Source organism: Syngnathus leptorhynchus, chromosome 14, assembly GCF_054491065.1.
Source record: "Syngnathus leptorhynchus isolate UIUO chromosome 14, UIUO_Slep, whole genome shotgun sequence".
Classification (NCBI taxonomy): domain Eukaryota; kingdom Metazoa; phylum Chordata; class Actinopteri; order Syngnathiformes; family Syngnathidae; genus Syngnathus; species Syngnathus leptorhynchus.
In genome coordinates, this window is record NC_141208.1 from 8,510,001 (window position 1) to 8,535,264 (window position 25,264).

General features: G+C 40.9%; 4 protein-coding genes across 6 annotated transcripts in view; 2 read left to right on the top strand and 2 right to left on the bottom strand.

The window, feature by feature from the left end:
- Window positions 1-1,919, bottom strand: part of LOC147046449 (nucleolin-like) — a 4,428-nt gene extending 2,509 nt beyond the window's left edge. Inside the window, exons 1-5 of one of the 2 annotated variants that reach the window (XM_085930385.1) lie at window positions 1,765-1,919; window positions 1,124-1,190; window positions 579-650; window positions 387-510; window positions 133-296 (exon numbers count right to left, since the gene is read on the bottom strand). In XM_085930385.1, coding sequence (XP_085786511.1) covers window positions 133-296; window positions 387-510; window positions 579-650; window positions 1,124-1,190; window positions 1,765-1,773 — 436 coding nt within the window. In that variant the 5' untranslated portion in view covers window positions 1,774-1,919. Of the gene's footprint in view, window positions 1-132; window positions 297-386; window positions 511-578; window positions 651-1,123; window positions 1,191-1,663; window positions 1,734-1,764 lie in introns of those variants that run through there. The other variant, XM_085930384.1, reaches the window with a different exon arrangement.
- On the top strand, window positions 1,788-8,867 carry gk5 (glycerol kinase 5). Of its 2 annotated transcripts, XM_085930382.1 has the most exons (17): window positions 1,788-2,063; window positions 2,257-2,395; window positions 2,476-2,569; window positions 2,660-2,735; window positions 2,818-2,911; window positions 3,206-3,337; window positions 3,467-3,542; window positions 3,713-3,774; window positions 3,855-3,928; window positions 4,408-4,468; window positions 4,599-4,725; window positions 4,817-4,921; window positions 5,283-5,377; window positions 5,715-5,818; window positions 5,896-5,955; window positions 6,171-6,304; window positions 7,038-8,867. In XM_085930382.1, exons 1-17 carry the CDS (start codon window positions 1,972-1,974, stop codon window positions 7,193-7,195), a joined length of 1,683 nt encoding a protein of 560 aa, XP_085786508.1. In that variant the 5' UTR covers window positions 1,788-1,971; the 3' UTR covers window positions 7,196-8,867. The 2 variants fall into 2 exon arrangements, with proteins under 2 accessions (XP_085786508.1, XP_085786509.1); XM_085930383.1 differs by lacking the exon at window positions 1,788-2,063 and having other exon boundaries at window positions 2,243-2,395.
- Window positions 8,868-11,618: 2,751 nt separating this feature from the next.
- Window positions 11,619-15,672, top strand: atp1b3a (ATPase Na+/K+ transporting subunit beta 3a). Its single transcript, XM_085930067.1, has 7 exons — window positions 11,619-11,730; window positions 13,455-13,583; window positions 13,851-13,949; window positions 14,075-14,265; window positions 14,444-14,494; window positions 14,958-15,044; window positions 15,153-15,672. The coding sequence occupies exons 1-7, from the start codon at window positions 11,619-11,621 to the stop codon at window positions 15,318-15,320; spliced, it is 837 nt and encodes a 278-aa protein (XP_085786193.1). The 3' UTR covers window positions 15,321-15,672.
- Window positions 15,673-20,058: 4,386 nt separating this feature from the next.
- On the bottom strand, window positions 20,059-24,348 carry grk7a (G protein-coupled receptor kinase 7a). Its single transcript, XM_085929883.1, has 4 exons — window positions 23,752-24,348; window positions 22,272-22,727; window positions 20,701-20,981; window positions 20,059-20,398 (listed from the first exon to the last, which is right to left on the bottom strand). Exons 1-4 carry the CDS (start codon window positions 24,346-24,348, stop codon window positions 20,059-20,061), a joined length of 1,674 nt encoding a protein of 557 aa, XP_085786009.1.
- Window positions 24,349-25,264: the final 916 nt, after the last annotated feature.

Below are 25,264 nucleotides of genomic sequence, written 5' to 3' on the forward strand. Positions count from 1 at the left end.
TTAAAGTGAACATTTCTGAACCTTTGCAAGTTTAGGCGACAAAGGAGCAACCACGTTTATGTTTTGCAACTAAACAACAGCACCCCCTAAAGGTTTGGACGCAGAAGTACAACAGTAAGAAGCCCATTTTACCTTTCTGGTCCAGTGGAGGAGCCTTTGCCTTCTTTTTCACAGAGTCCACTGTTTTGACCTTTGCTTTATCAATAGTCAGTGGCTGACCAAGAATTATTTCCCCATCCAGTGACAAGGCTTTAGTCACATCCATGTTTGAGGCCAAATCCATAAATGCATGTTTTCTTAAAACAACAATGTCATTTATATGTCAACGTCAATACTGTCATAACAAAGTTAATGGTCATATTATTGTCATGTAAAATGATACTTACCTGGATTTAGCTAATCTTATGTCTTGTACTATGAGACTTTGTGTCATAAAGAACTTTTCCAACGAGGCAGTTACTTCTTCAAAAGTTTTGGAGCTGTTTAAGTTTCCAACAAAAACGCAATAACCTATAAAATACACAAATCACTTCAGATGAAGTTTGCAGAAAGAAAATGTGTCTTTCAAACGTCCATACCATCATTGATGAGTTTAGTTTTCTTGGGCGGTGACGTTTCACCAGTAGATTCCGCTTTGCGTTTCTGTTTTTCTGAAATGGATCAAAGTGATATGTTTTAAAAGCTTGAGAGTATGTTGGATTTAATCCTACTATCAACCTTTGGACAAAGGTCTCTGGTATAAATTCCCCCAGCAATTTTGAGGAAGCAAAAGAAAATGGTGAGTGACATACAATTTTGACAGTCATTTTCTCACCACCATTCGTTTCTACAACAGCATTTTGATCATTCAAATCAATTCTTACTTCACTAGTGGCAATTGTTAGGATAGGATAGGATAAATAAAACAATTACTAAGCACCATCTGCTTCTTTTGTCCGAGTCAGCATTATACTGTAAAGTTTCATTTGGTCTTTCAAAAGATTGTCATAAACCTCAATTCCACATGAAAACTCAAGCATGGGAGTCATTCGGCTCGAAGCCAAGAATCAAGAAACAAATTTATATTAAGTGTAACTTTGTCTGGAGAAATAGTTCATCTGTACTTTGGACAGTTGTTACTCACTTGTGATAACGGTGACATCTCCGTCATTCTTCAGAACTTTTCTGGGTGTCTTTTTAGTTGTTGTACCCTGAGTAAAACAAATAATGCATCTTTGTTCATCTACATATGCCATCATCAATCATAGTCACAGAACAAATTAAAAGCATCGCGATTAAATGGCAGAAGCTACATTGAAGAACTGTGTATCAACTTTTTGTAACATCATGTTACACTTTCCCTCATGTAAAATATAGTGCAGCACACAATTATGACTTTAGAACCCACACATACTTAATATTATACTGTATAGCATTTTCCTGAGAATAAAGAGACTTAAATCAGAATCAGTCCGCAATAAACTACAAAGGGATTATTTCGTACTTTAAATTAACGGTAACCGACCGTAACAGGAATATTTTACTCCCGTGTTCTATATGTAGTGGTCGTACGATAAGCATCAACCCTATGTGACTGATCTTGTGTTTTTAAAACACAAGCAAGCGAATGAATGAATACATAGCAGTCATTAGTTACTGAATTTGATGGAAAAACAATCAATACCGCTATGCACATGATCCAATAGCGCAATAATCGGACAATAGGACTTTCTGATTTAGCATACTGACATACATTTCTGGTGAAAATGTAATTTTCTTATTTACCTTTGCCATTTTTGTAGCAGATGGTGATACACGTGTGTGTAAGCTAGCGTTTGCTACTGCGCATGCGCAGCGTCTTGAGGCGTTTACTAACTACGGGTGCCCCAAAGTGCGGCTGTTTGAGAAATTTTGTGGTTCGACCGCGATTTTAGTCTGCTTTGCCTACGAACAACGTCTCCGCCAGCTCTAACATCTTATGTGTTATGTCTTATGTATTACGAGTTTGGTAATAAGCGTGACTTGGTACAAGAATTTGAATTATTTCAACACTTAATGGACGAAGATCGTTGTGTTACAACATGGTACGTATCTGGCTGCTAAAATGACGCTTTGTTTCGTTTCCGAAGCTACGCTGATGTTTGCAACTGGGTCGGGGTGCCCTAAGTCCAAAGGTTCAGTCACTTGCCTAAGCAGCACAACAAAAAACAGCGATTATGCGCACACGCGCGATGTAGTCTTGCCGTAAAAAACACCGATATGACATCTGAACGATAGTCAGTTGCCTCCAATGGGGACTCCGAGGAATGGAATCAAGAAGGGACGATTTATTTTGTCTGTGGACGTGGGCACGACTTCGATCAGATGTCACGTGTATGACAAGAAGGCAGAAATTCGTGGCTCGTGCTCTACCGAGGTCCAGTATTCACCTTTTCTTCGAATACAGTCAAGCTCGACCTTCCATGCACTCTCCGTAATGCTGTATTCTTAATTTAGGTGGTCCCGTTATATCCAGAGGAAGGGTATGTGGAACTTGACCCAGATGCACTGTGGAAAGGATTCATCTTTGTGGTGAAGGGGGCTGTGAAAGGTATTGTCTCCAACATCCCCAGTAGAACCATCATCAAGATATTGTTAATTAACAGGGACCACCGTTGGATTCTTGTTTTGCACAATATAGATGCCGGAGTCCAAATACATCAAATGGAAGCTATGGGCATCTCTACCCAGCGAGCTACCTTTACAACGTGGGACAGGTGATATGAGCTGAGAGTTCATGTAGTATACACAGCCACGCTTTATTTACTTTCGTACTGTTTTGTTTTATTCCTTTCACAGGAGAACTGGCACTCCTTTCCATAATTTCATCAGCTGGCAGGACCAGAGAGCAGCGGAGTTGGTAACATCCTGGAACAGATCGTGCACCTTGAAAGTGAGTCTGATTCTGTATTGCTGTTTTCCATCTTTTATTTCTTTTTTTTCCCTGTGTTGTTTTTTTAAAGTCTTCTCAGTAGGAGAACTATGCAAGTTAATGAGAGGTAAACAATTTTGTGTGCTGTTTTATGCTGTTGTGCCAAGTTATCAAAATGGGCATTTTGTATAATTGACCATGAATTAGTATGTTCATTTTAAGCAAAGTCTTTTTTTTTTTTTAACTCAAGTATATGTTCCTAATATAAATAAGTACAGTACAACTTGTGAATCCTGTTGCCATCTCTGCTTTCAGGCGATCCATGGCGTGATGAAAGTTCTGCACTTCGTGACCAGGCAGAAACGCTCACTTGCAGCGAGTCTGATCGTCTTCTCCACTCAGCATGTCACTTTCCGCCTTGTTTGGGCCCTCAAACACTACAAACAAGTGAGTGCATGTGAGAGTCGCACAGCGCTGATAAAGATTTAACGTCTCTAATATAAAACCCAAATAAATATTGATGTAAATGACTCGTCAACATAAATGTTTGTGCTGCTGGTGTTTTGTTCCTTTCAGGTTGCGCAGGCTGTGGCCGAAGGCCACTGCTGCTTTGGAACGATCGACACCTGGCTCTTATTCAAACTCACAAACGGTAGGCTTGATAGTTCACATTGTTCTCACGTAAGAGCCACTCCTCTTGCAAAATCTTCTCAAAACTGTGCGCAACGAGTTGCGTAATACAAAAACACACATATATGAAATGAGCATACCAATGAGATAAAAAAAGAAACAGTCATCTCAATGTCACCTGATCTCTTCCAGGAATGATTCATGCCACTGACTATTCGAATGCAAGTGCAACGGGGATTTTTGACTCCTATCAGGTTTGGTGATTCATGTAATTTGTTAGTCTGACTTGTGGATGAATTTATTTATTATCCTCGTAACACTTCTCTATTCACAGATGTGTTGGAGTCAGATGCTATGCTCTCTAGTCTCTCTACCGCTCTCTATTTTTCCCAAAGTAGAAAATACAGGGTGAGTAAATGAATCTCAAAATCACCGGGCATGACATTCCGGTACACTAATGAGATCCGAGAATTGTGCATCTTATTGTGTGTCATGGGGAAGCTGGAGTGTATCTAGCTGACTCTGGAAAAAAATAGACTACACCCAGGATGGGTCACCAGTCAATAACCGGGCACATAGAGGCAGACAAGGATTCACACTCACAGCTAAAGTGACTGAGCAGACAGAAATTGATCTCGAGCTGGCTTCACAAGTCAGTCATGTGTGCTACTACAGCACCCGTGACCACTCATGGGATCCAATACAAAAACTCAGTCTTTGTCCGGATGGTCATATTTAAGTGTTATTTAATGGTCAACATATCCTATCAATATGATGCAGTGCAGTTCCATAATCTTTAACCATAAATGAAAGTTCATCAAATACCTCAGACGGTGTCAGTAAAAACTGGGTTGATTATTTTATTTTACTCTCCTGTCACACTCCAGACATGTATTTGGTTGCACTGATCCGTCCATCTTTGGTGTGCCCATTCCCATCATGTCAGTGGTGAGTTGGTATCACAACCTCCTTTATCTTTATCGCTAGGATATTACTTGTCATATCATCATGTCTTTATTGTCCTCCTCTATGTTGGACCAATCGTCAATGCATAATTATGAAATGCTTCACGCTGTAGATGGCGGACCAACAGGCTGCCATGTTTGGGGAGTGCTGTTACAATGTGGGTGATGTGAAGATCACCATGGGAACAGGTACCTTCATGGACATCAACACTGGCAGCACACCTCACACGTCCGTAAATGGTACAGTAACAAGGAGTGACATCCTGTATGATGCATGCGCACAATGTTGGCGCCATGTCTGTGACCAGCACTAGTGGGTCTTCTCTTGTAGGTCTCTATCCGCTGGTGGGTTGGAAGATTGGCCCAGAAGTAGTGTATCTGGCTGAGGGTAATGCAGCAGATACCGGCACCGCCATCAAATGGGCTCAGGCACTTGGTGAGTCAGGAGAAAATCGGAAATTGCAGTCACGATGAGGGATTTGCGCCACCCACTGTAGCGGTTGTGCAATTACGTTTAAGCCGTCATGCTACTCCTGTTTAGGCGTGGTCGGAAGCTGCGGCGAGATTCCAGACACACCCAATGTGACTCAAACCGTGACCTCAAAAATCAATGTTGCAAACAGGAATTTTTTGGGCGTATCATTGATCATAAATGTTTTCACCATTATACGCAGTCCCCTGAGGGTAATCGTAACAAAAACATGGCCTACTATTAAATTACATAGAACAGTTCTGGTCTAGAGAAATCCACTATCATGTAGAGTAATGTGATAGCTGTATTTTTTTTGCTTTTGCAGATCTCTTCTCAGACGTGGAGCATACCAGCCCCATGGCGTACAGCGTGAGCGACGCCAATGGCGTGTGTTTCGTCCCGTCTTTCAGCGGCCTGCAGGTACTAGCACAGTTTGAATATAAGATCATTTACTTGAATTTGCATTCATATCCAGCTTTTCAATCCATTTGTCTTTGTAACATATTTTGCATTTTTTGTTTTCTCTGCTACCTTTCTGAAGTGGCCTTTGTAAGTGTGCATCATGAATATTAATATCCAAAGTACTGTATTGTGTTAGCGGATGCATTGGCTGTGTCCGGAATTGTTGGCTCATTCCAAACTCCCTAAAGAGTAATTCTGAACACAGCCACTTTGAAAACAAACTCCTTACCAGTAGATTAATGTTACCTGTTTATTGCATCCTGTTGGAATGTAATATTCTCGTATATGGCCAAAGGCTCCTCTGAACGACCCAAAAGCCTGCGCTTCCTTCATGGGCCTCAAACCTTCTACCACGAAATGCCACCTGGTCCGTGCCATTCTGGAGTCCATTTCCTTCCGGTATGACTTTATTTGGGAGGAGTCGCATTGTCCTGTGCTGAAAAGACCTAACATTCTCTTTTGTGCGTTCCTCACAGAAACAAGCAGCTCTATGAGACGATGCTTAGAGAAACCAACATTCCCATTACAAAGATCAGGTAGAGCTCTTTTATGGCAACCCCATCTTATTCCATCTCACGAGCCAATATCCAGTCGATTGGTTTGGATTAACGCCAGAGTGTGCTAGAGAATTGGGCTTCAGTGAATGTAGATTAGATGTTACTGGCGATGCTGATGTTACTGGTTTCTCTGATTACAGTTCACGACAGCTCAGTGTGGCTGAGTGCATTTTCCCTTTCTATTTGCCTCTCAGGGTGGACGGTGGGGTTTCCTCGAATGATTTCATCATGCAGCTCACTGCAGACCTGTTTGGTAGAAAGCTACATCGATGCCGGAACCACGAAATGTCCTGCTTGGGGGCTGCCTTTGTTGCCGGGCTTTCTGTGGGTAAGTTTGTGGGGTTGTCATTGTAAAATGTTATTCTTTAGCGAGGAATAAATGCAATTCTTTATAAGGCGATTGTGTGGGGTGGGCAAAATAAAAACTGACATCAGACATCCAAAATATCCACAGTATGAATTCACACTGATAGTGTCAATAGTGTATAGAGTGGCTCTTTATACGCATCAGTGCGGCAAAGAGGCTGTTAAATGCTAATGCAGATGGAATGAGAGAGAGAGAGTAGCACCTCAAGGTCATCTATTCTCTGTAGCCTCATTAGGATCGCGGGTAAGTACAAACTATCCCGGCTGACTTGATAGGAAAGAGGCGGGGGGGGGGGGGGTCAATGCAGACAAAACGGCATTCACATTCACGGCCATGCACAATTTAAGAGTCTACAATTTCTATGCTGCAAAGATTTGACTCCAGAAAGTGTCAGACGTGCTAACCATGATGGCCGCTAATGGCTAGGACACAAGTCCTCAGTGTCACTTTGCAAATATCCAGTTCTGTAAATTGCTTTCCTATTCATTTTTTCACATGATGATTGTGTAAATCACTTACAGAAGATGAATTTGTTGTGGTGTCATAATAAGTCTTAAACGGGAGGTGGTAATGGTGGTGGTGGAAAAATCAATAATGGTTTCTTTAATGTGAGTTAATTGTGTTTTGGCAACATTAGCTGGCCTTCTGGTAAGAGCATAATCATACAAACTCTTCTCAACGTCTGTCTTTGCAGGCTATTGGAAATCCTGTGAGGAGCTGACCAAGCTGCACAGCGCAGGTGACATATTTTGCCCTAAAAGAGCGTCCGGTGACTGTGCTAGTTCCGGGTACGATCTCCAGAGATGGGAAAGGGCTCTACAACGCTCCATGTATTGGTACAAGCAACCATGACATGGGATCCTCTCACAAAAGAAGAAACTGAAACCTGAGCCGCTCTTTGAAGAAGAAAAAAACAGATTGTGCCACATCCCGCTATTATGTCCAGTATACTTGAAACCACGAGAGCCCGTTTGGCCGTAGAGACCAGAAATGAAATGTTACCTTCCTTTAGATGTGATTTTCAAGTCACACAAGTAACTTCTTAAGTTGGATTATTTCATCAAATGGACACCATATTTGCACATTTTCCCACACAGGGGCGTTAATATGAGGCACTTCCATGTTTCATTCTTACTAAGCCCCCAACATGACATGGGCTACAAAATACCAAATACTAATTTCTGTCTACAAATGACTAAATTCTATTCATAATATATTTACTTGTGGCTGTGAAATGGTAAATTGGGACCACAAATGTTTTTTTGTAGACACAAAATCTTAAACATGGTGGCGAGGAAATAAGTGTCATCTGTACACAAAATGTTGATTTGCGCATTTTATATCTTCCAAAATGGTTCTTCACTAAAAAGTGAAAAATATAATGTTCACTACCTTAGCGCACTTGATTACCTCACTCAGCTTCTCAGGAAGTATTTGAATATTATTATTTGTGCTTTGTGGACACATTATGCCTAGTTCACACCCGCAATGACGACCCCCCCTCCCCCTCCCCTCCCATTCCACTTAAACCAAGTGTGTCCCCATTTTACAGTCGCACAGTGACATTACAGCACACTGTTCATTTTGAATTTCATCAGTCTGGGCACTTTATTGATCAATGTGTATTTTTGTAGCCAGTCTCACATCAAAGTAGCGAAATGTAATTACACAAATCTGAAAGTAAGCCCTGTCAGCGCAGTCCACACAAGACCAAATACATTTACACTTGAAAATAATCTATATTTGGTCTTCATATGGTGTTTACTTTTTTTTTTTTTATCTCTACTAATAGTAATTTCTTCTTGTGCGTTTTGTCTGTGAGTGATCATAAATCCTGGGTTGCCTGGAAGCGAGGCCAGTATGGAAAGCCATTGGAGCATTGATTTTCATATCAGTCATATGGTCAATGCATCTTTTTCTTCATTAGTATGACAATTTGATCAGCTAGTAGAATGACAATAGAAACATTTTTCCACAACTGACTGTAGACCAACAGTGGCAAATAATAATAGGAAAAAAAAGGTACTAGTGAGACAGTCATTCTACTAGTGCGCTTAATTGTCTTACTACCATAAGCTTGATATTGAATACTTGTGCTCTAAAGCACTTGCACAACATGTAAAACCCTCTATCAATAAATTCATATTTCTGGTTGGATTGAATCCAAACCTGGAAACAAATTAGGAAACAAACCTACGTAAACATAAAAGGCTTTTATTAGTGTGACGGAGGCTTCGTAAGCCATTTTCTGACATCTGTTAATAATTTAGAAGCAGTATGTGATTCAATATACGTGTGCTTTAATGAAGGTCGGGGCTGTTGGGAGCCAGTCGCTCGAGGGTGTCTGCACTTGGCTGTGTTATTGTGCTCTCAAACGCAGCAAGCAAGCCTGATACTGACCTCACATGGCCTCGCAGACAAACTCATTGCTTGTCTAATTATGTTGCTTTTTAAATAACAAAAAATGGATATGTATGTATGTATGTATGTACGTATGTATGTTTTTCTCACTTAAATAAACAATTTTGGATTAGATTTTTTTTTTAATGCACTAGATGCTAGAAATAACATTTAACTTGCATGTGCATCTCCTCACTACAGCATAGCAGCTTGGCCATAAGATGGCGGTGCAGGAATATTTTTATATTGGATATAACATTGGCCTGAATGCAAAAAATAGCAAATAGATGTTTTTCAGATGGAAGTCAAGTTTTTTTTTTTTCCAGTGAATAATAAGAATTTTGGTATCCCGAATATGTGAATTCTAGTTTTTTATTTGTATTACAGTTTGAGTATTTTTTTTCTACTTATGACAACATAAGTGGCCAGGTGCTGACTCATAAACCTCACTCTGAAAAAAAACAAAAACGATTCCAAGCTGATGCAGTTGCGTGATTCAAGGTAAGGGAGATGGAGTTGGGGGGGGGTAGAAGACACACGGCTGTAGTTGAGTGTGGGGAGCGCTTCCCATTGATGTGAGCACGCTCACTGCAAGGGTTGCTATGGCAGCTTGCGGATGGAGAGTGAGAACAAATGGGGGCAGGGGGGGGGTTCCTGCTCATGGTGCTGGTATGGTGAAGGGGCGCTAATTGAGTGCACTGGAATAAAACGGGGAGGGGTGGGGGCGTCCTCAACAATAGGAGGATTGTGATGAGAGTGAGCACAGCGTACATCGCGCAAATTTCTTCAGCATAGCTGCACTGAGCTCCACCGTCTCCCAAACTCTTATCAGCTAACACCCCACTCCTTCCACTCCCACGACTGTCAATCTCATGTTTCTCGCTGCAAGCGCAGAATGCAGAAAGCCAAACGCGTCAGTGAGGCAGGCAAAACGAGCCCATGAATCAGTGCTGCCTGCTCTCACACTAATCATGGCCGTGCCGCATTGTATGAGTTGTGGAGGACCCTGATCCTTGAAACAAATTCAATCTGACAACACAAACTGGATGCGCCACGACCACTTGCCTGACCCCCCTCCATTCAACCCATATGAACTGCGTCCTGCATCGTGGGGCATTATATAACCCATGCCCCCACCCCCAACTCTGTTCTCGTTGCCTGACATGCTGGTTGTTAAAGGAGTGTCACAGGGCTGGAAGTTAAGCTTTTATACCCTTGTCAGTGTCTCTTCCTCTTACACTTGAGCTCTAGGATATCTCCATCATTTGGGAGTGAGGGGCATTCATGCTATAAAATGGTCTTATGTCAACATTGTCTGATTATTATATTTGAAAGTCAATTTTATTCACGCAGCGAACCCGTTTATCTTGGAGGATACATTCCATCCATCCATCCGTCCGTCCATCCATCCATCCATCCATCCATCCATCCATCCATCCATCCATCCATCCATCTTCTTCCGCTTATCCAGGGTCGGGTTGCGGGGGCAGCAGCTTTGGGAGGGACTCCCAGACTTCCCTCTCCCCAGCCACTTCATCCAGCTCATCCCGGGGGGTCAGCATGTCCTGGGTCGTCCCCCATCGATGCCATAAAGCACTGGATACGGACAAGGTAAAAATATAAATAAATAAATAAATAAATAAATATAAATAAATAAATATAAATAAATAAATATATATATATATATATATATATATATATATATATATATATATATATATATATATACACATATATATATATATATATATATATATATATATATATATATATATATATATATATATATATATATATATATATATATATATTCACACACACATTCATTGCTCCCACGCCCGTGCACTTCCGGGTCGACTTTTATCCTAACCAATCAAATCAGCGTACTCAAATTATATGTAGTCTAAAGCATATAACAAGTCTGAAGCACATAACTAGTCTAAAGCATTCTTCTGACTTATTGAACCCCCAAAATATTCGTCATAATTTCTAATAATTTGACTTTTTCAGCCTTAGACAGACTAACTCAAATTGGCGTGATCTGTGCATCCATTTGCAATACCGCTTGACCTTTGATTATTTTCCAGTATATTCAAGGGAACACAACTCAATCAAATCAATATGAGCTCCTGTATTTATGACCGTCTGCGTCCCCCTCTATTTCTCTGTGGCTTTAGCATAGTGTTCCATCGCCATAGCAACAAGGCCTGGCAAATGCCCCAAATATCTAGCTACAGTATATGCTCAGTCAGACGCGAATAGAAACAAGCCGGTTGAGCCTGCATGCCGAATGTGCGCTACAAGCCTCACAATTATGGGAGAGAGAAAGTGTGGGGAGACACATACAAAACCACATCCTTTTCTTTAAACACATTGTGTAGCATTAACTGTGGGAACCGCGACCATAAACCGCGGATGGAGCATAAAGTGAAGATGATAAGAACGCAAGATAGCGCGTCCTAAATTTGTAATTGGTACGCGTCTCATGCGTCGGCAACCAATGCACATCCTTCCTCCACATCAGCTGCTACCGTGGGGCATTTGTCGACGTCACTGTATTTTCTTTTTTTTTCCCTCGAATTTTTTGTTCCAGCACTAGAGCCTTCCGTCGTTCCTTCCTTCCTTCCTTCCTTCCTTTCCTTGCGCCTGCCTGCTCTCCCTCTTTCTACACCGCCCACTCCTTCCCAACCATTGATCCGACCACTCGCCGGCTTTTTCGCCTCATCACATCACCCGCTGTGCGTTTTTGTGCATTATTTTCCCGCACCAACGGAGCAAAATAAACCCCAATATTCTGGGGATTTTTTATTATTTTTTTATTTTATTTTATTTTATTTAGCACCTCTCCCCTGCTCCCAATTTAAAGAATTCCACCATGGCGAGCACGGAGGATAAACAGGCCAACAAGGCGGACGAGTCCAGCTGGAAGGACTCCTTCTACAACCCGAGGACCGGCGAGGTTCTGGGTCGCACGGCAGGCAGCTGGGGTAAGAACTGTGACCCTATTGTATTTTCTTCTCTATTTAACACGTGTATGGTCTGCATTAAAAGACACGAGCATCTCGAAAAAAAACAGGGAGGGGGGGATGTGAGGCTCCATCACAGGCCTACATAAAGATGGAAAGGAGAAGCCTGCGCCATGATGATGTGATATCTATACATGCAAGGACCACCATCAGCATTTTAATAAAAGTTTTTTCCCTGCATGTGCATGAATGAGAACATTATGTGAGAGGTGGGCCTCAGTACATCAATTTCCTCTGCTGCACTTATATGATGCTTTTATATAATGGTGGTCAGAGGTAGAGGTAGTAACACAGCATCCAGCTCCTATAGGCTGCAGAGCGGGGGCCGTCATGCAGCCCGGACCCCCCCTTGCGCTGCTGTGCAGTGGGATGCTCCATTGCAGTTGCATGGCCGCCCACATTAGCATGCCTGTCAAGGTCAAATGGGATTCCCTCTCTTTTTCCTCGCTTCTTCCACCCCATCAACTCTCTTCGTTCACTAAGCATTGTGGAATACTGCTGGGGAGGAATGATAGAAAGGAGGGGGGGTGCACGAGTGGGGAATGAAGGGTCCCCCATCGCCCTATGTTAAGGGGTCACTGTCAGATACTGTGAATTGTCCTGTTCTGGCAGATTTTTTTTTTCCATTAAAAAGTAATATGCATCTAATTTACTGTAATTCCTGTTATTGCAGTATTTAGATATGTCTTCTAACCCCTCTTTAAAAGTATTACGACCTGTCTGGTTATGAATAGGTTTATCTTGCAACAGGAAATACAGTGGTGCAAAATTAGATTTGTTTTTACAAAACCCTCCCATTTCAAATCATCTTTTTCCACTGAAATGAATGGAAATGTTATGAATCCTGTCTAGCCTCCCTTACCAAAAATGGCAAGAATCCATTGTATTGTATTTTATGAAATCATACCGTCATCAAATAATTTGGCATCAGCCAAATGACTATTGCGCTGCTCCTTCCGGTGTGAATAAAATATACAAATGATAATTTACATTATGGAACTAATCCACATGGAAGCTGTCTCAGTTTCCCTCAGCTCATCCGAACGCCAAAAATACAAGTCAATTTATTCAGCTGATAAAGAATGTATAGCAACGTGTCCTGTTGTAGTGTCTGTCTACCTGTTGCTGCACCGTTTGTGTTCAATCGATTGCTTTAAGGGTGTTGCACCACATAATACAAGCTATTTAGCCATAGCATTAAAGTAGCAGACTGAAAGGCTAGCTATGCGGTTGTCTTACATATAATATTTATTTTATGTTTAGTTTGATAAGAAACCTAAACTAGGAGTGGCATTAAACAACCCAAAGATGCTTTTTCCATGAATTTTTTTTTACTATTTTCCAAACAGCGAGTGTGTTGGATTCACTGCCACCATACAGTACTGGTAAAAGCGAGTCACATCTTGAAATACTCAAGCCGAGTCACGTTTTTGGAGTGTGATCAACGATTTTATAGCTTCATTTTTTCCTGCAGTGGAGATACGGAGACATTCTGTGCCGAGTGCTGCAGTCTCATCCCAAAAACTGAAAGCCGGCTCCCATATTCTTGAACAGTAGCCAACATTTGCCAAAATGGTTTCCCCCTCAGGGATAGTTTCCAAAGGCGAGATGACAATTGTTTTTGTGTGTTATGAATTATCCATAACTCTTCTCTTTTTTCTTGGTTTCAACGTGGCCCCCTGTAGCCCTCATCTTGTTGTTCTACTTGGTCTTCTACTGCTTCCTGGCTGGTATGTTTGCTCTTACCATGTGGGTGATGCTGCTCACTCTGGATGACAATGTGCCCAGGTACAGAGATCGCGTTCCTTTCCCAGGTTAGTGTCTCCTCCGTCCTCACGTGCACTATGGTAAACCTTTCAGCTAATTGCCAAGACGCCTCCATTCATTATTCATATTTTATTCGTCATATAATGAGACGCCGTTGCCGTAAATGTACTACAGTGTCGATGTGGCTTTACGGTATTATATATCGACCTGCTTGGCAGCTATTTCCTTCACATCTGCTTTTCTCTTACTCTCTCCAACCCTTCCTTCCTTCTTTCCTTCCTTCCTTCCTTCCTTCCTTCCTTCCTTGCTTCAAGGTTTGGTCGTCCTTCCGAACTCTCTTGACATCACTTTCAACAAATCCGATTCGACCAAGTATTCAACATATGTGAAAAGCCTGGAGAGCTTCCTGCAAGGTGAGAATGGAGAAGGATTCCTAATTTCTTGAATTTTTGTCAAGGCAAAACTGACATTTGCCCACTTTTTTACTATTGTACCACACATTACTGACCTCTGACCTGCATCCACTTCCTTCTTTCAGAGAGTTATGATGACACTGAACAGGAGAAGAATCTAGATTGCACTGAAGGAGAGTATTTCCTGCAAGATGAAGAAGCGGAGAAGAAAGTGTGTCGCTTCAAGAGAGGCTACCTGAGTCTGTGCTCCGGCCTTTCCGACGTCAACTTTGGTTACTCTGAGGGGAGACCGTGCGTGCTCCTGAAACTCAACAGGGTGACCAAAAATAAAATACATCATGCTCACCAGACGTATTAATGTGTAATATAGAATTTGATTGGACAAAACAAATCCACATATACGTACGGGAAGCAGTGCAGTTAGATTATTAAAGTAGAGGTCATGTTTAGGCCAGAATAATTCATTTGAATTCATTTCTCTGCTCACTTTCTAGATCATTGGCCTGAAGCCTATCGGGGATCCTTACGTCAACTGCACCATCAAAGTAAACTTGCCTCCTTCCAAATAGACATGCTTGTATGTGTATTTTTTGTGTTTATTTTTATTTCTCTCATAAAAAAAAAAAAGCTGTGACAAGCAGAACGGTGTGAACACTTTGTTTTGTTGATCTTATTTTTATTTCCCCCCCTCCTTTCTGTCTGTCTGTTTTGTTTCTTATTGACTTTCTTCTGCATGCTGTCAGTGGCGACTTTAGGGTAAGATGGTATCGGGAATATTAGGCCAGTATTGCTATTAAAAATAAGCAAAGTCACAATGTGCCATTTTCAAGCCATTTTTAGTACAATCAGCATAATGTGTGCTGCAAATAGCAATTTGCAACAAAGCATACCACCATGCTTTCCACTTCATTACAAACTCCACACTAACAAACGAGGGTCATCGCTGAGTGTTTTGTCGATGGAATTTCCTATAAGGCTCGCATAGCTAACAAGTATTCTCCTCTACAGAAAGAGCAACCAGTCCAGATGCAGTACTTCCCTCGAAAGGGACGTATCGACAAGATGTACTTCCCCTACTATGGCAAGAAAGCCCATGTGAGTTTTTTGGGTAGCACCTTAAAAATAGTTGACTATTTCCTCAAGTAAATTGAATCAATGAATAGACTTTACTCGGTTACTTCCAACCAGTTGAATTTGTTCCAGGTGAATTATGTTCAGCCACTGGTTGCTGTTAAGCTGCTGCTCACCAAGGAGGACTACAACAAGGAGCTGTCAGTGGAGTGCCGGGTAGAGGGCTCTAACTTGCGCAATAACGACGAGAGGGATAAGTTCCTGGGTCGTGTCACTTTCAGGATCAAGGTGATTGAGTAAAAAAGGAAGGGAAATATCTGGTCAAAAGTATCCCCCCCCCCCACCCAACCCCTCCCAATGCAGAGGCTGCCCACATTCGCTAAGGAAGGAAGTGTCAAATCCCTCTCAAGACAACATTCGGAATGAGGCAGATTAGTCTGGTTGGTAGTTGGAAATGCGGTTAGGAATGTTGCGTTGATGGCATTGATGACCCTTCTTTCCTTCAAGATTCCTTGCTGACCTCCGCAAATGATCCCAAGAGAGTACAAGACACAGGCTCCCGCTTCCCCTTCCCTTATTTTGGTTTCATTTTGGTGTGATTAGCTGACTATCCAATTAGCCAATGAAAGCAAGCCATTTGGAGCTGTGTTATTGCTGATGCAACTTTTTTTATTTTGTGGGTGTCAAACTCATTTTTGTCACGGGGCTACATCGTAGTTGTGGTTTCAAGCGGAAAGAGATGGTTTGCAAAAATGTTTTTATTTTTTTTACAACAAAGTCCTTAATCACCTGTAAAGCATTTTTCTTTAATCCTGAAATTTCACCCAAAATTAAATATCCCAAACAGGTTGTTGACTTTTATTATCTGTGGAAATTGATGAAAAATTCCAACTTTGGTCCAAATTTTCTTCCAAAATTAAAACTAACCCATTCGTTAAGAAACATGAACTAGACAAAACTTTGAGTTTGACACCTTTGTTGTAGGCCTTTGTTCTTCATGGGAAGAGAGCATTCTTGTTTTCATGCCCCCATAGCCATACAACACACAAATAATTACGATGTAAGATTTCCAGCCCTTCTTTTTTTTTTGTGGGGGGGGGGGGGGGGGGCAGAAGTGTCACATATCATACCACAAGAATTCCATGTCTTGATAATCAATATGATATAGCCACTGTATTCCTATGTATATGGACAAATTTCCCTTTCTACACATACATAAATACATAGTGAACCATATTTAGGGAAAAATAGATAGATCTTTGTGTTGTGGCCCATGATGCCGCAATCTAGTCTTGTGCCGTCTGTCTGTTTGTCTGCATGTCTATCTGTCTGTCTGTCTGTCTTCCTGTGCGGTCACCTCGCCATTGCAATAGCCGACATGTAGGTGAGCCTTTCAGGATGAGATAAGCTGTCTCGCTCTGTCTCTCCTCCTCACAAAGGGAGAGGGAGTTGGATGCTGTATATGGTTACTATAAAAAGCAATTTGAGCATTTAGTTCATATTCTTGTCCATGTACTAGACTATTCTTTAGCCTCAGTAATAGATCGACTCGGGTTGAGTGTTTTACAAGCTTTCCTGATCGGATCACGTGGTCAGACATCAGGGAAACATCTAAACCGTGTAGGATAGTAGCCCTCGAGTTTGACACCTGTGCACTACAGTATGACAACGACATTAATAGTAAGATAAAACATCAGACATTTTGGTGCTACTAGTTGACTCTATTAGTATTACAAATGCAGCAGAGTAATTTACAAGTTGGATTTAATTGTGTACTAGTAGTACATGGAGCTTAAGATAGAAATGAAGGATTTGGAATAAATGCTCAAATGGCCTTCCACAGATGCAAGCTGAGGAGTCAAACGCACACACACTAAGTACATTGTAAATTGCTTGGAAGTCAGAGACGAGAAACGAGAGAAAAAAAAAAATTTCATTATTCACTGTAAGTATGTACTGTATATCTCTACGTGATCTGTATATCTATCCGGGTCTCAAAGATTGTTTGTTAGTTTTCTCTCTCTTCTTCAGCCCGTTGATCTGATTGTCTGCCAGTCTATTACTCTTACTCAATGTATATATATATACTGTAAACACTATCGACCATATTTACTTAATTCACACTGTATTTTTTGTCACACAACACAATGTCTGTGGACTGTAAAGAAATAACTTAAGCAAAGATTTACAGGAAATGATCTAATTCAAAACTATGTTTACACAGTCTTTAAAGGAACCCACATTTGAAAGAACAACTTGTAACATCTTCTCAGGGTGCCTTAAGACCTGATGAAATACATTGTGGAATAAAGTGGTTTTGAAGAAAAAATAAGATACAATGGCCAGTCTTTATTTTATTTTATTTTAGGTGGTTCGGTGGTGCACAGTTAGGAGGGTGCAGGTTCGATTCCACCTCCGGCCCTCCCCGTGTGGAGTTTGCATGTTCTCCCCGTGTCGCGACCCCCGTGAGGACAAAGCGGTTCAGAAAATGAATGGCTATTTTATTTTATTTTAGACATTCACGTTCACACTCATTGCTACCACTGGAGGCCGCCAGAGTCAAGTTTTTCCTCCCAAGCCGTTCATTGGCCAAGACTATTAAGGATTGAACCACATGCTAACAGTGACAGCGACAGTTAATTTTATGGATTTTTGTGATGCAGTGCAGTTTATCCTCATTGTTACTGCACGTCATAATACACACTGTAACAATTTTGATTTATTTTCTACTTGACTTTGGCTCCAAGAATTGTTTGGCTCCAAGAATACTTCATAACAAAAGGTTCTTGCATAAAAAAAAAAGAAACATGTTTCAAAAAAATCAGTTTAACCAGAAAACAATGCAGATGTTGTTGACAATAACAATGCAATTGTACTTACTTTTTACTTTTCTTATTCTTTGGTCATTATTGCTCTCTTGTTTTTCTCCGGCCACCATCTCTATCCATCAGGCACTTCTCCGTGTCAAAAGAGGATTATCAGTGCGAATTTAGGCATCTCCTAAATTCTGACTGTTCGGCCCATCAAGCAATCATGGAGGTTAGTTTTTTTAAAATATTTACTTTTATTTAGATTCTATTGTAAGTCATTTACAACAAATATCACCCATCAGTCCATACTTCCTTTTCCATTTAATCTGCTTTCGTCCCAGATGGTCAAGGTGGGGCAGTTGCACAGGGATGCTTTAGAACCTTAAGGGATTTGAGAGTGATTTACGCAAAGAAGGGAAAAGGATAACACCGGTTATCCCGTTATCAGCTAAGAGTTGAACTTGCCAGGCAATGTGGGCCTGAAAGACAGCCTGGAGGCAGCCATTGGGTCCATACTAATGGAACTGATATATAGAAATGTGTGTGTGTGTGTGTGTGTATGTGTATTTATATATATATATATATATATATATATATATATATATATATATATATATATATATATATATATATATATATATATATATATATATATATATATAAATTGGGTTCCATTTTCCATTTTTCTGTCCAAAAACACGGTGTCTACCGTCGACCACGCTGGTCCGCAAAAACAGACATAGAGACATTTTAAAAACATAATTTTCACTTTTTTTTAATGAAATTTCAGCTTTACATCTATCTTCTACATATATATGTTAAAACTTTATTGGTGTTATATTTACAATTACATACATTTTTAGCTTTTCAACATTAACTGTAAAAACTCAAGCTCACAATTGGACGATGTCAAAAAGTTCCAGCAAAATAATTTCCCTGAGAAATAGTCATACTCCGCAGGCTGTTCTTGTTCTCGGGAGAATTTGAAAGCATGTGAGTGTATTTTATTTCTACTGATTAATCTTGTGGTATATTTCTCTTGAGACTGGAAACAATGCTGCGAATGACTATCGTCTCAGCATCTGGTTTGAGTTATTCACACAGGACATAACATTCCAGAATTGGATTTCATTTCATTCCCCACGTACTTCGCATTCTCGGGTATAATACAGTCCATGCATTATCATTTAGTCGATTTGCCTCATAGCACCAACATCGAAGGTACTAAAACCACTTACACTGCTCCTCACTCAGATTATATAGATATATAGATGTACAATATTTACATTTTTTTTTTTTTTTGCTTTTATCGTACAATTCAAGGTTCAACAAAGAGGCCAGAGGTTTAAGATTGAACTGCACTCCAACTACAGTAATTAAAAAGCACTTTTCTTGGTGTGTGTCCTTATGATGGATGGCATCATAAGGCCTGCCAGGGTATGCTTCAACTTTGACGTCTATCAGACCATCCAGAATTGTGTAAAAAAAAAAAAAAAAAAAAAAAAAAAAAAAGAAATTACAAATAGATTTTTTTTTTCAATATTTCTAACAACATTTTCTCCTTACATTACAAATATATCTGTACTTTTATTCCTTACTTTGCCAAAAAAAAAGGTGGTAATTTATTTCAATCTCTGTAAAAAAGAGAGAAATAGAAGTCAACTGCAGTCAGATGTTGAATGAGTTGAGATCTTGAGGTTTTTATAAGGCGGAATGTGAAAAGCAACAGATTCGGAACAGATTCGGAGAAAGCAAATATTTCTTAAGCAATCAGTACTTCAACTTTTACCAGCCTTTTTTTTTTTAACACAAGTATCTGTCTTTCTACTTAAGTACAGAAAGTGAGTACTTTTGTCACCCCTGCTATGATTCTATTCAACTTGGACTCTTTTCTGGTGAACTATTTTAATATTTATGTGGCATTGTAAAATTAGTGCCATGTACGGAACAGCTGGATCTAAAGTTTGTATTTTTATAAACCCAAAGATTTTACATGTGTTTTGTCATTTCTTTTTGAGTCTTTTCATTAATCCTGCTTTTAAGTCGGAGTTTATTGTGACATTCATCTTATCGTTCCTCATTCCGATGCCTCGGGGACACGAGAGCTCATCCTTTAGATGAGACGTTGAAACGCATCAGCTTCGTTCTTTTCCTGACAAATGACACTGTACATATTGGAAAATGTTATAAATGTGCATGTGACCTGAAAAATGAACAAGAAGTCCCTCTTAGAGCAATATACAAGTACCGGACTTCTTTTCGTCATCCCCATCTCCGCCGCCCTCTTTCCTGTTGGGATCGTTGAGCTCGTCGAACAGTCCCGTTTCGATCATCTCCTGCTGCCACTGGATTGCTACGGCGCCTGAGCTGAACTCATTGAAGAATTTTTCATCCTTGGCATCAAACTGGATGCCTTTGATTTCGGAGAACTCGGCGATGTCGCCCGTGTCCTTGGCGTAGACCACGTTGGGCTTAGGTGTCCACGGAGGAGCCACCAGGCCGGCCTCCAGACGGGGAAAGTTTATAGTCTTGAACCACGGATGCTTCCTGGGATCTGCCATGTTGTCCCTAAAATGTTTTGAAACATTTGGGCAATTTGTATTTATTTTCATTCACCCATGATTATAATTTTTTTTCTGAGTTCAAAAATGTTTACAATGTGTGTCAAGAGTCATTCCCAACCATTGTACTACGGGAAGTTATCCAATTTTATTGACTTGGTCAGAAAATCATTAATTTACTTCAGTTATCTCATTATGGATCGACAATAATTTAGTTTAACATAAGGTTATTAAAGAATGAGAATTTACAGATGAATTAAGTGCAATTGAATAATTTTTTCCAATTAGTGTGGTGGTGAAAGATCTTACTTGATGCCGAGACGCTCATCCATTTTCTTCTTGAGGAACAGCTGGATGACGTCCTTTGTGGTAGCATCAAAACACTTGTGCTCCCACTTGGGTTCCTCATTGAGAATACGGCGTTGCACCTCCTCCTTCTCTACCTTCTCCTTTTTACTATCGGGTCCTTTGAAAGGCGTGTAGCCGGCCACCATCTCGTAAATGCTGCAGCCCAGCGCCCACCAGTCCACTGATGTTCTGTATGGAGTTTTGCTCAGAAGCTCTGGCGCCATGTATGCTCCAGTACCAGCCTATGGAAGGAAAACAGGGGAAAGGAACCTATAAGGAACCTGAAAGATGACTTCTAAACTACCCAACAAGGCTATATAGCCTTCAACGAGCTCTCCTGCCACCTTCACTTTCACCTTTAACTTAGTTATCCTCCACTTGTGCTGCTATCCCCCACCCCTCCTCCCCTCATTCTGCATGACCCGACCCGCAATCTCGAACCGGGAGCTTAATCCTAATGCTAAGCCTACTACCTGTCAAGAGTCATACACATCTATCTACACACTAACAGAGTTCGCCTACCTTTTACGTACCTACCAAGACTTTCGGAACCGTGAGTTAGGACACGTAATTGAGCTATCTGACTCTTGCTAGTAAGATACTAAACACCTAAATCCAGTGGAACATGCAAATGTAGCATGACTACCAACTTCCTGTTGTTTTGTGTGATCTATTGAACGTTTAATAGACATTAAAAATCACTCGCTATACAATGATAATAACCTTGCCTGAAAATTTGCACTATTACTTTTATGTCAATCTGATCAGGGACAGACTGTATAATGCCAGTTAAGAGGATTAGGGGGACCAAAGCCAGCCTTGCCATAGGAGGTTAGTACAGTCACCTCAGCTGGCTGAGGAGCATCACAGAACTGGATAATGAGATTAGCGGACGTTCATAAGCGCTGAGGGCTTACTCTTTGCTACAGCAAGTACAAGGCCTAAAGATACCCAGTCTCAGAATCGTTCATCTTTCGGGACATACGTGATTTGGGAATGAGGAGATGTCATGAGAACAAGCATGAGTTCTCAGATGAAGAAGAGTTCAAAGTGACCGATTCTTTACTAAACTGTCACGTTTTTACAAAATTAAAAATTTTTTTTGAACTTGCTAGAAGTGAAAGTAGATTTTCAGGGGCTATGGTAAATTCGCAGAGGTCTGCAACATAGTGGCAAAACATTATGTACCTATTAAAAGATATTCCAAGAGGTTCCCAAAATGCCCCCTGGCTATAATCTGATCACAAAAGGAGGAGTTACATAATGAATACTGAGACACTCATTTGCAAAGGTCTTCTTAAAGCAGTCCTGTAATCCTTGTCCGGATTTACAGTGACAAGCCCACCAAGATTGACAACCTGCCCAAGAACATGGCTTCACTTTTAGTGACCACCTTTCTTACCTAATGAGACCAGAAGGTAGGTGCAGTTTCTGAGGCATCAGTTTGCCGTCTCTCATTATTTGTAATATGATTAGATTTGCGTTCAATAAAAGCCAAAATAATAGGAACTGCTACGAGTGGATCTACTCACCATCTGGTTGACAGTTTTGTCCGGGGCGATCTCTATGGCCAGACCCAAATCTGAAAGTCGACACTGGCCGACGCTGTCCAGCAACACGTTCTCAGGCTTCATGTCACGATAAATGATATCCATGGCATGCAGGTGAAGAATACCGGTGGTGATCTGGGCCGTGTAGTGAACGATGCGCTTCATCTCAATGCCCTTGTCCACGCCCTTGCCGTCATAGCCAATATTGTAGATGTGGTACTTGAGGTCTCCTCCATTCATCAAGGTCATGACAAGGCACAGGTGGGTCTTGCTGTCATAAGCGTAGGCCAAGTTGACCAGAAAGAGACTGTTGACCTTCTCCAAGATCTTTTTCTCCAAAAGGGCCATCTTCTCACCGCCCTTCTTTTTCAGTCGCTTTTTACACAACTTCTTACAAGCGTACATCTGGCCAGTGTTTTTCACTTGTACGGCACAGACCTGGAAAAAGTGTCAAGTCGGATTCAATTTCTCAGTTGTCGCAGAAGTAACCTTCAACTACAACTTCATTGATTCCTTTTGAATTTCCTAAAATGTATCCTTAGCTCTATGATACAAAAAGGCCATCTTTCAGTTACCCTTACATTAAACCTGATACTACATTTCAGAAGGCAGTTGGACGTTATAGATTGTCATGTCAACTTGATTGTTTGCAAGCTTTAAACCCTGGCAGGAGATTTTTGTTTTCAATTTTCAACACAGAAGGGGCTCTTTAAAAATAAAACTAATGCCATACACTTAATGTGGATAATTGATTCAGTCATTGTAGAAATCATCACAACTTCTCTCATTTAACTTCTAAACTTCTTCAACAATGTTGTGAACAATGTCCTGAGAACTCTCTGACCCTTCTTTTGTCCTAATTTGTACAGCAGGTCTAAATACTACTAAGCATGATACTGAATCATTAAAGGAGTACCCCAAGGATCTGTACTTGATCCTGTGTCATTCATGCTGCATAAAAGCACAGTTAAGTCACCAACACCAAACAGTGGGTCACATCAGTGACAATATTTCATAAAGACAGCAGCCTCACACATTGAACCAACTCTATATATTTTTTTAAATAAAAATATGTACTGCTCTCAACAGATGTAAGATGAGTACATTGTTTGATATATGTACAATACTTTACATTGAGTACATTAATATAGTTATACTTTCTCCATAACCATTCAATTAACTAAGTTCAGTGAAGGGATTCCACTAAGTTCAATTCCTCAAGAATCACTTCTAGATCATGTGCCATTCAGACTGAAAACTATTTCTAAAACTGAACCATTTTGTTTGCAAGTGCAAACTTGCTAACAAGTTCTTGTATGTTCGTGTAGCCATTGATGTCATGCTTATTAATATTTCTAACATCAATAGTTGTAGAAATATTGCACGTTTTCTTTAAATCATATTCAAGGAGTCTAAGGATTTGATTAAACATTGACAATATGTCATGAAGATTCATTCTTACCTCTCCAAAGCCACCTTTTCCCAGAGTCCTGAACTCATAGAAGTACTTGTCGCTGATGGGCTGCTTCTCATACTCCTTCCACTGGAGAAATTTATCAAAGGATGGACTGGCCTGGTAATCTGTAAAGGGTTTTCCCTTCAAATACTCTCTCACACCTTCCTGGACTTTCTCTTTCATCACCTCTTCGAAGTTAGAATCTGTCACTGCCTTGCATTTTTCGGCAGCCTCCCCAGTGAGAAAGGCCAAGAAGTCTTTAGAGTCAGCTTTGCAAAACTTTTTGATGATGTTCTGACGCGACTTGTCTTTGACTGCACCTTCAGCCAGATCCCAATCGTAAAACTCGTCTAAGAAATCAGCGGCGAGCTTATACTGGGGATTGTTTGCCAGGAACTGACGGAAAAACATTTTGCCAATAGGCTGTTGTTCACACAGTGATGTAAAGTCCTTATCGATGGAGGTTCGCACTGCAGCGCATTGCTCCGGCTTTGGTAGAGACAAGCTTCGACGGCGCTTTTTCATCTCCTTGTCATCACCACCCTGGGCTTTGAGGTAGGCCGTGTTGGCCACCAGGTTATCCAGTCCCCCCATGTCACACATCTTGACGGCTGTATGTGGTCGGCCCCGGCCCCCCTCTTACGCGACTGGGTTCTTCGGCAACTCCCAAAGGAACTGGTGCAGTGTGTCTGCGGCCTGTCTCAGGTTGTGGGACTCTCAAAAGCCAGTGGAAGAATGAGCTCCTTCACCCAACCTACCTGCAAACCTAAGACACACTGACACACCCAGTAATTACTCATTTAGAATTAAATACCAGGGAGGGATTTTGGCTTAAGTATCTTTGTGTGGTCTATTTGAGGATGCTGTGCACAGAAAGGGAATCGTAAGCGGGCTCTGCCCTAAGAAGCTTTGCTGCCCTCTATATTTGTTCATGATGCAGTCACTAGCAAGGGATGCTTGACTGGGCACTAAGGATTGTTTCTTCTACTTTTCCTCAACCGACAATAGGAACTTTTTTTTTTACAAGCTATTATGACAGGGGTGTCCCAACTCTGGTCCTCGAGGGCCGTTATCGTGCATGTTTACGATGCCTCCAACACACCCGCTTCAAATGATCAGGATCATTATGTGTGCTGATGATCTGATGAATTGAATCGGGTGTGTTAGAAAGGGAAGATATCAAAAATACATAACAGCGGCCCTTGAGGACCGGAGCAGGACATCCCTGAATTACAGGTTTAATTATACAGTTTCAAATAGATGTGAGAATCTCTGATTAATGAAAACCTGAGATAATAATCCATTCCGAAACAATAATACAGACTTGCCGTGACTATTTCAAACACAAGCCATTTCATTTATAATATGCCAGGAGGTAAAATCAGATATGTTTACACAAGCAGTGAATTAACCATGCTTCATTGGCATTGGTCAGTGAGAAAAATCCTTCAGTTCGGAAAAAAGTATCCAAAGAAAAGGAAAGGTGCAAACTACCAGTCATAAATTGAAAAGATGTCAA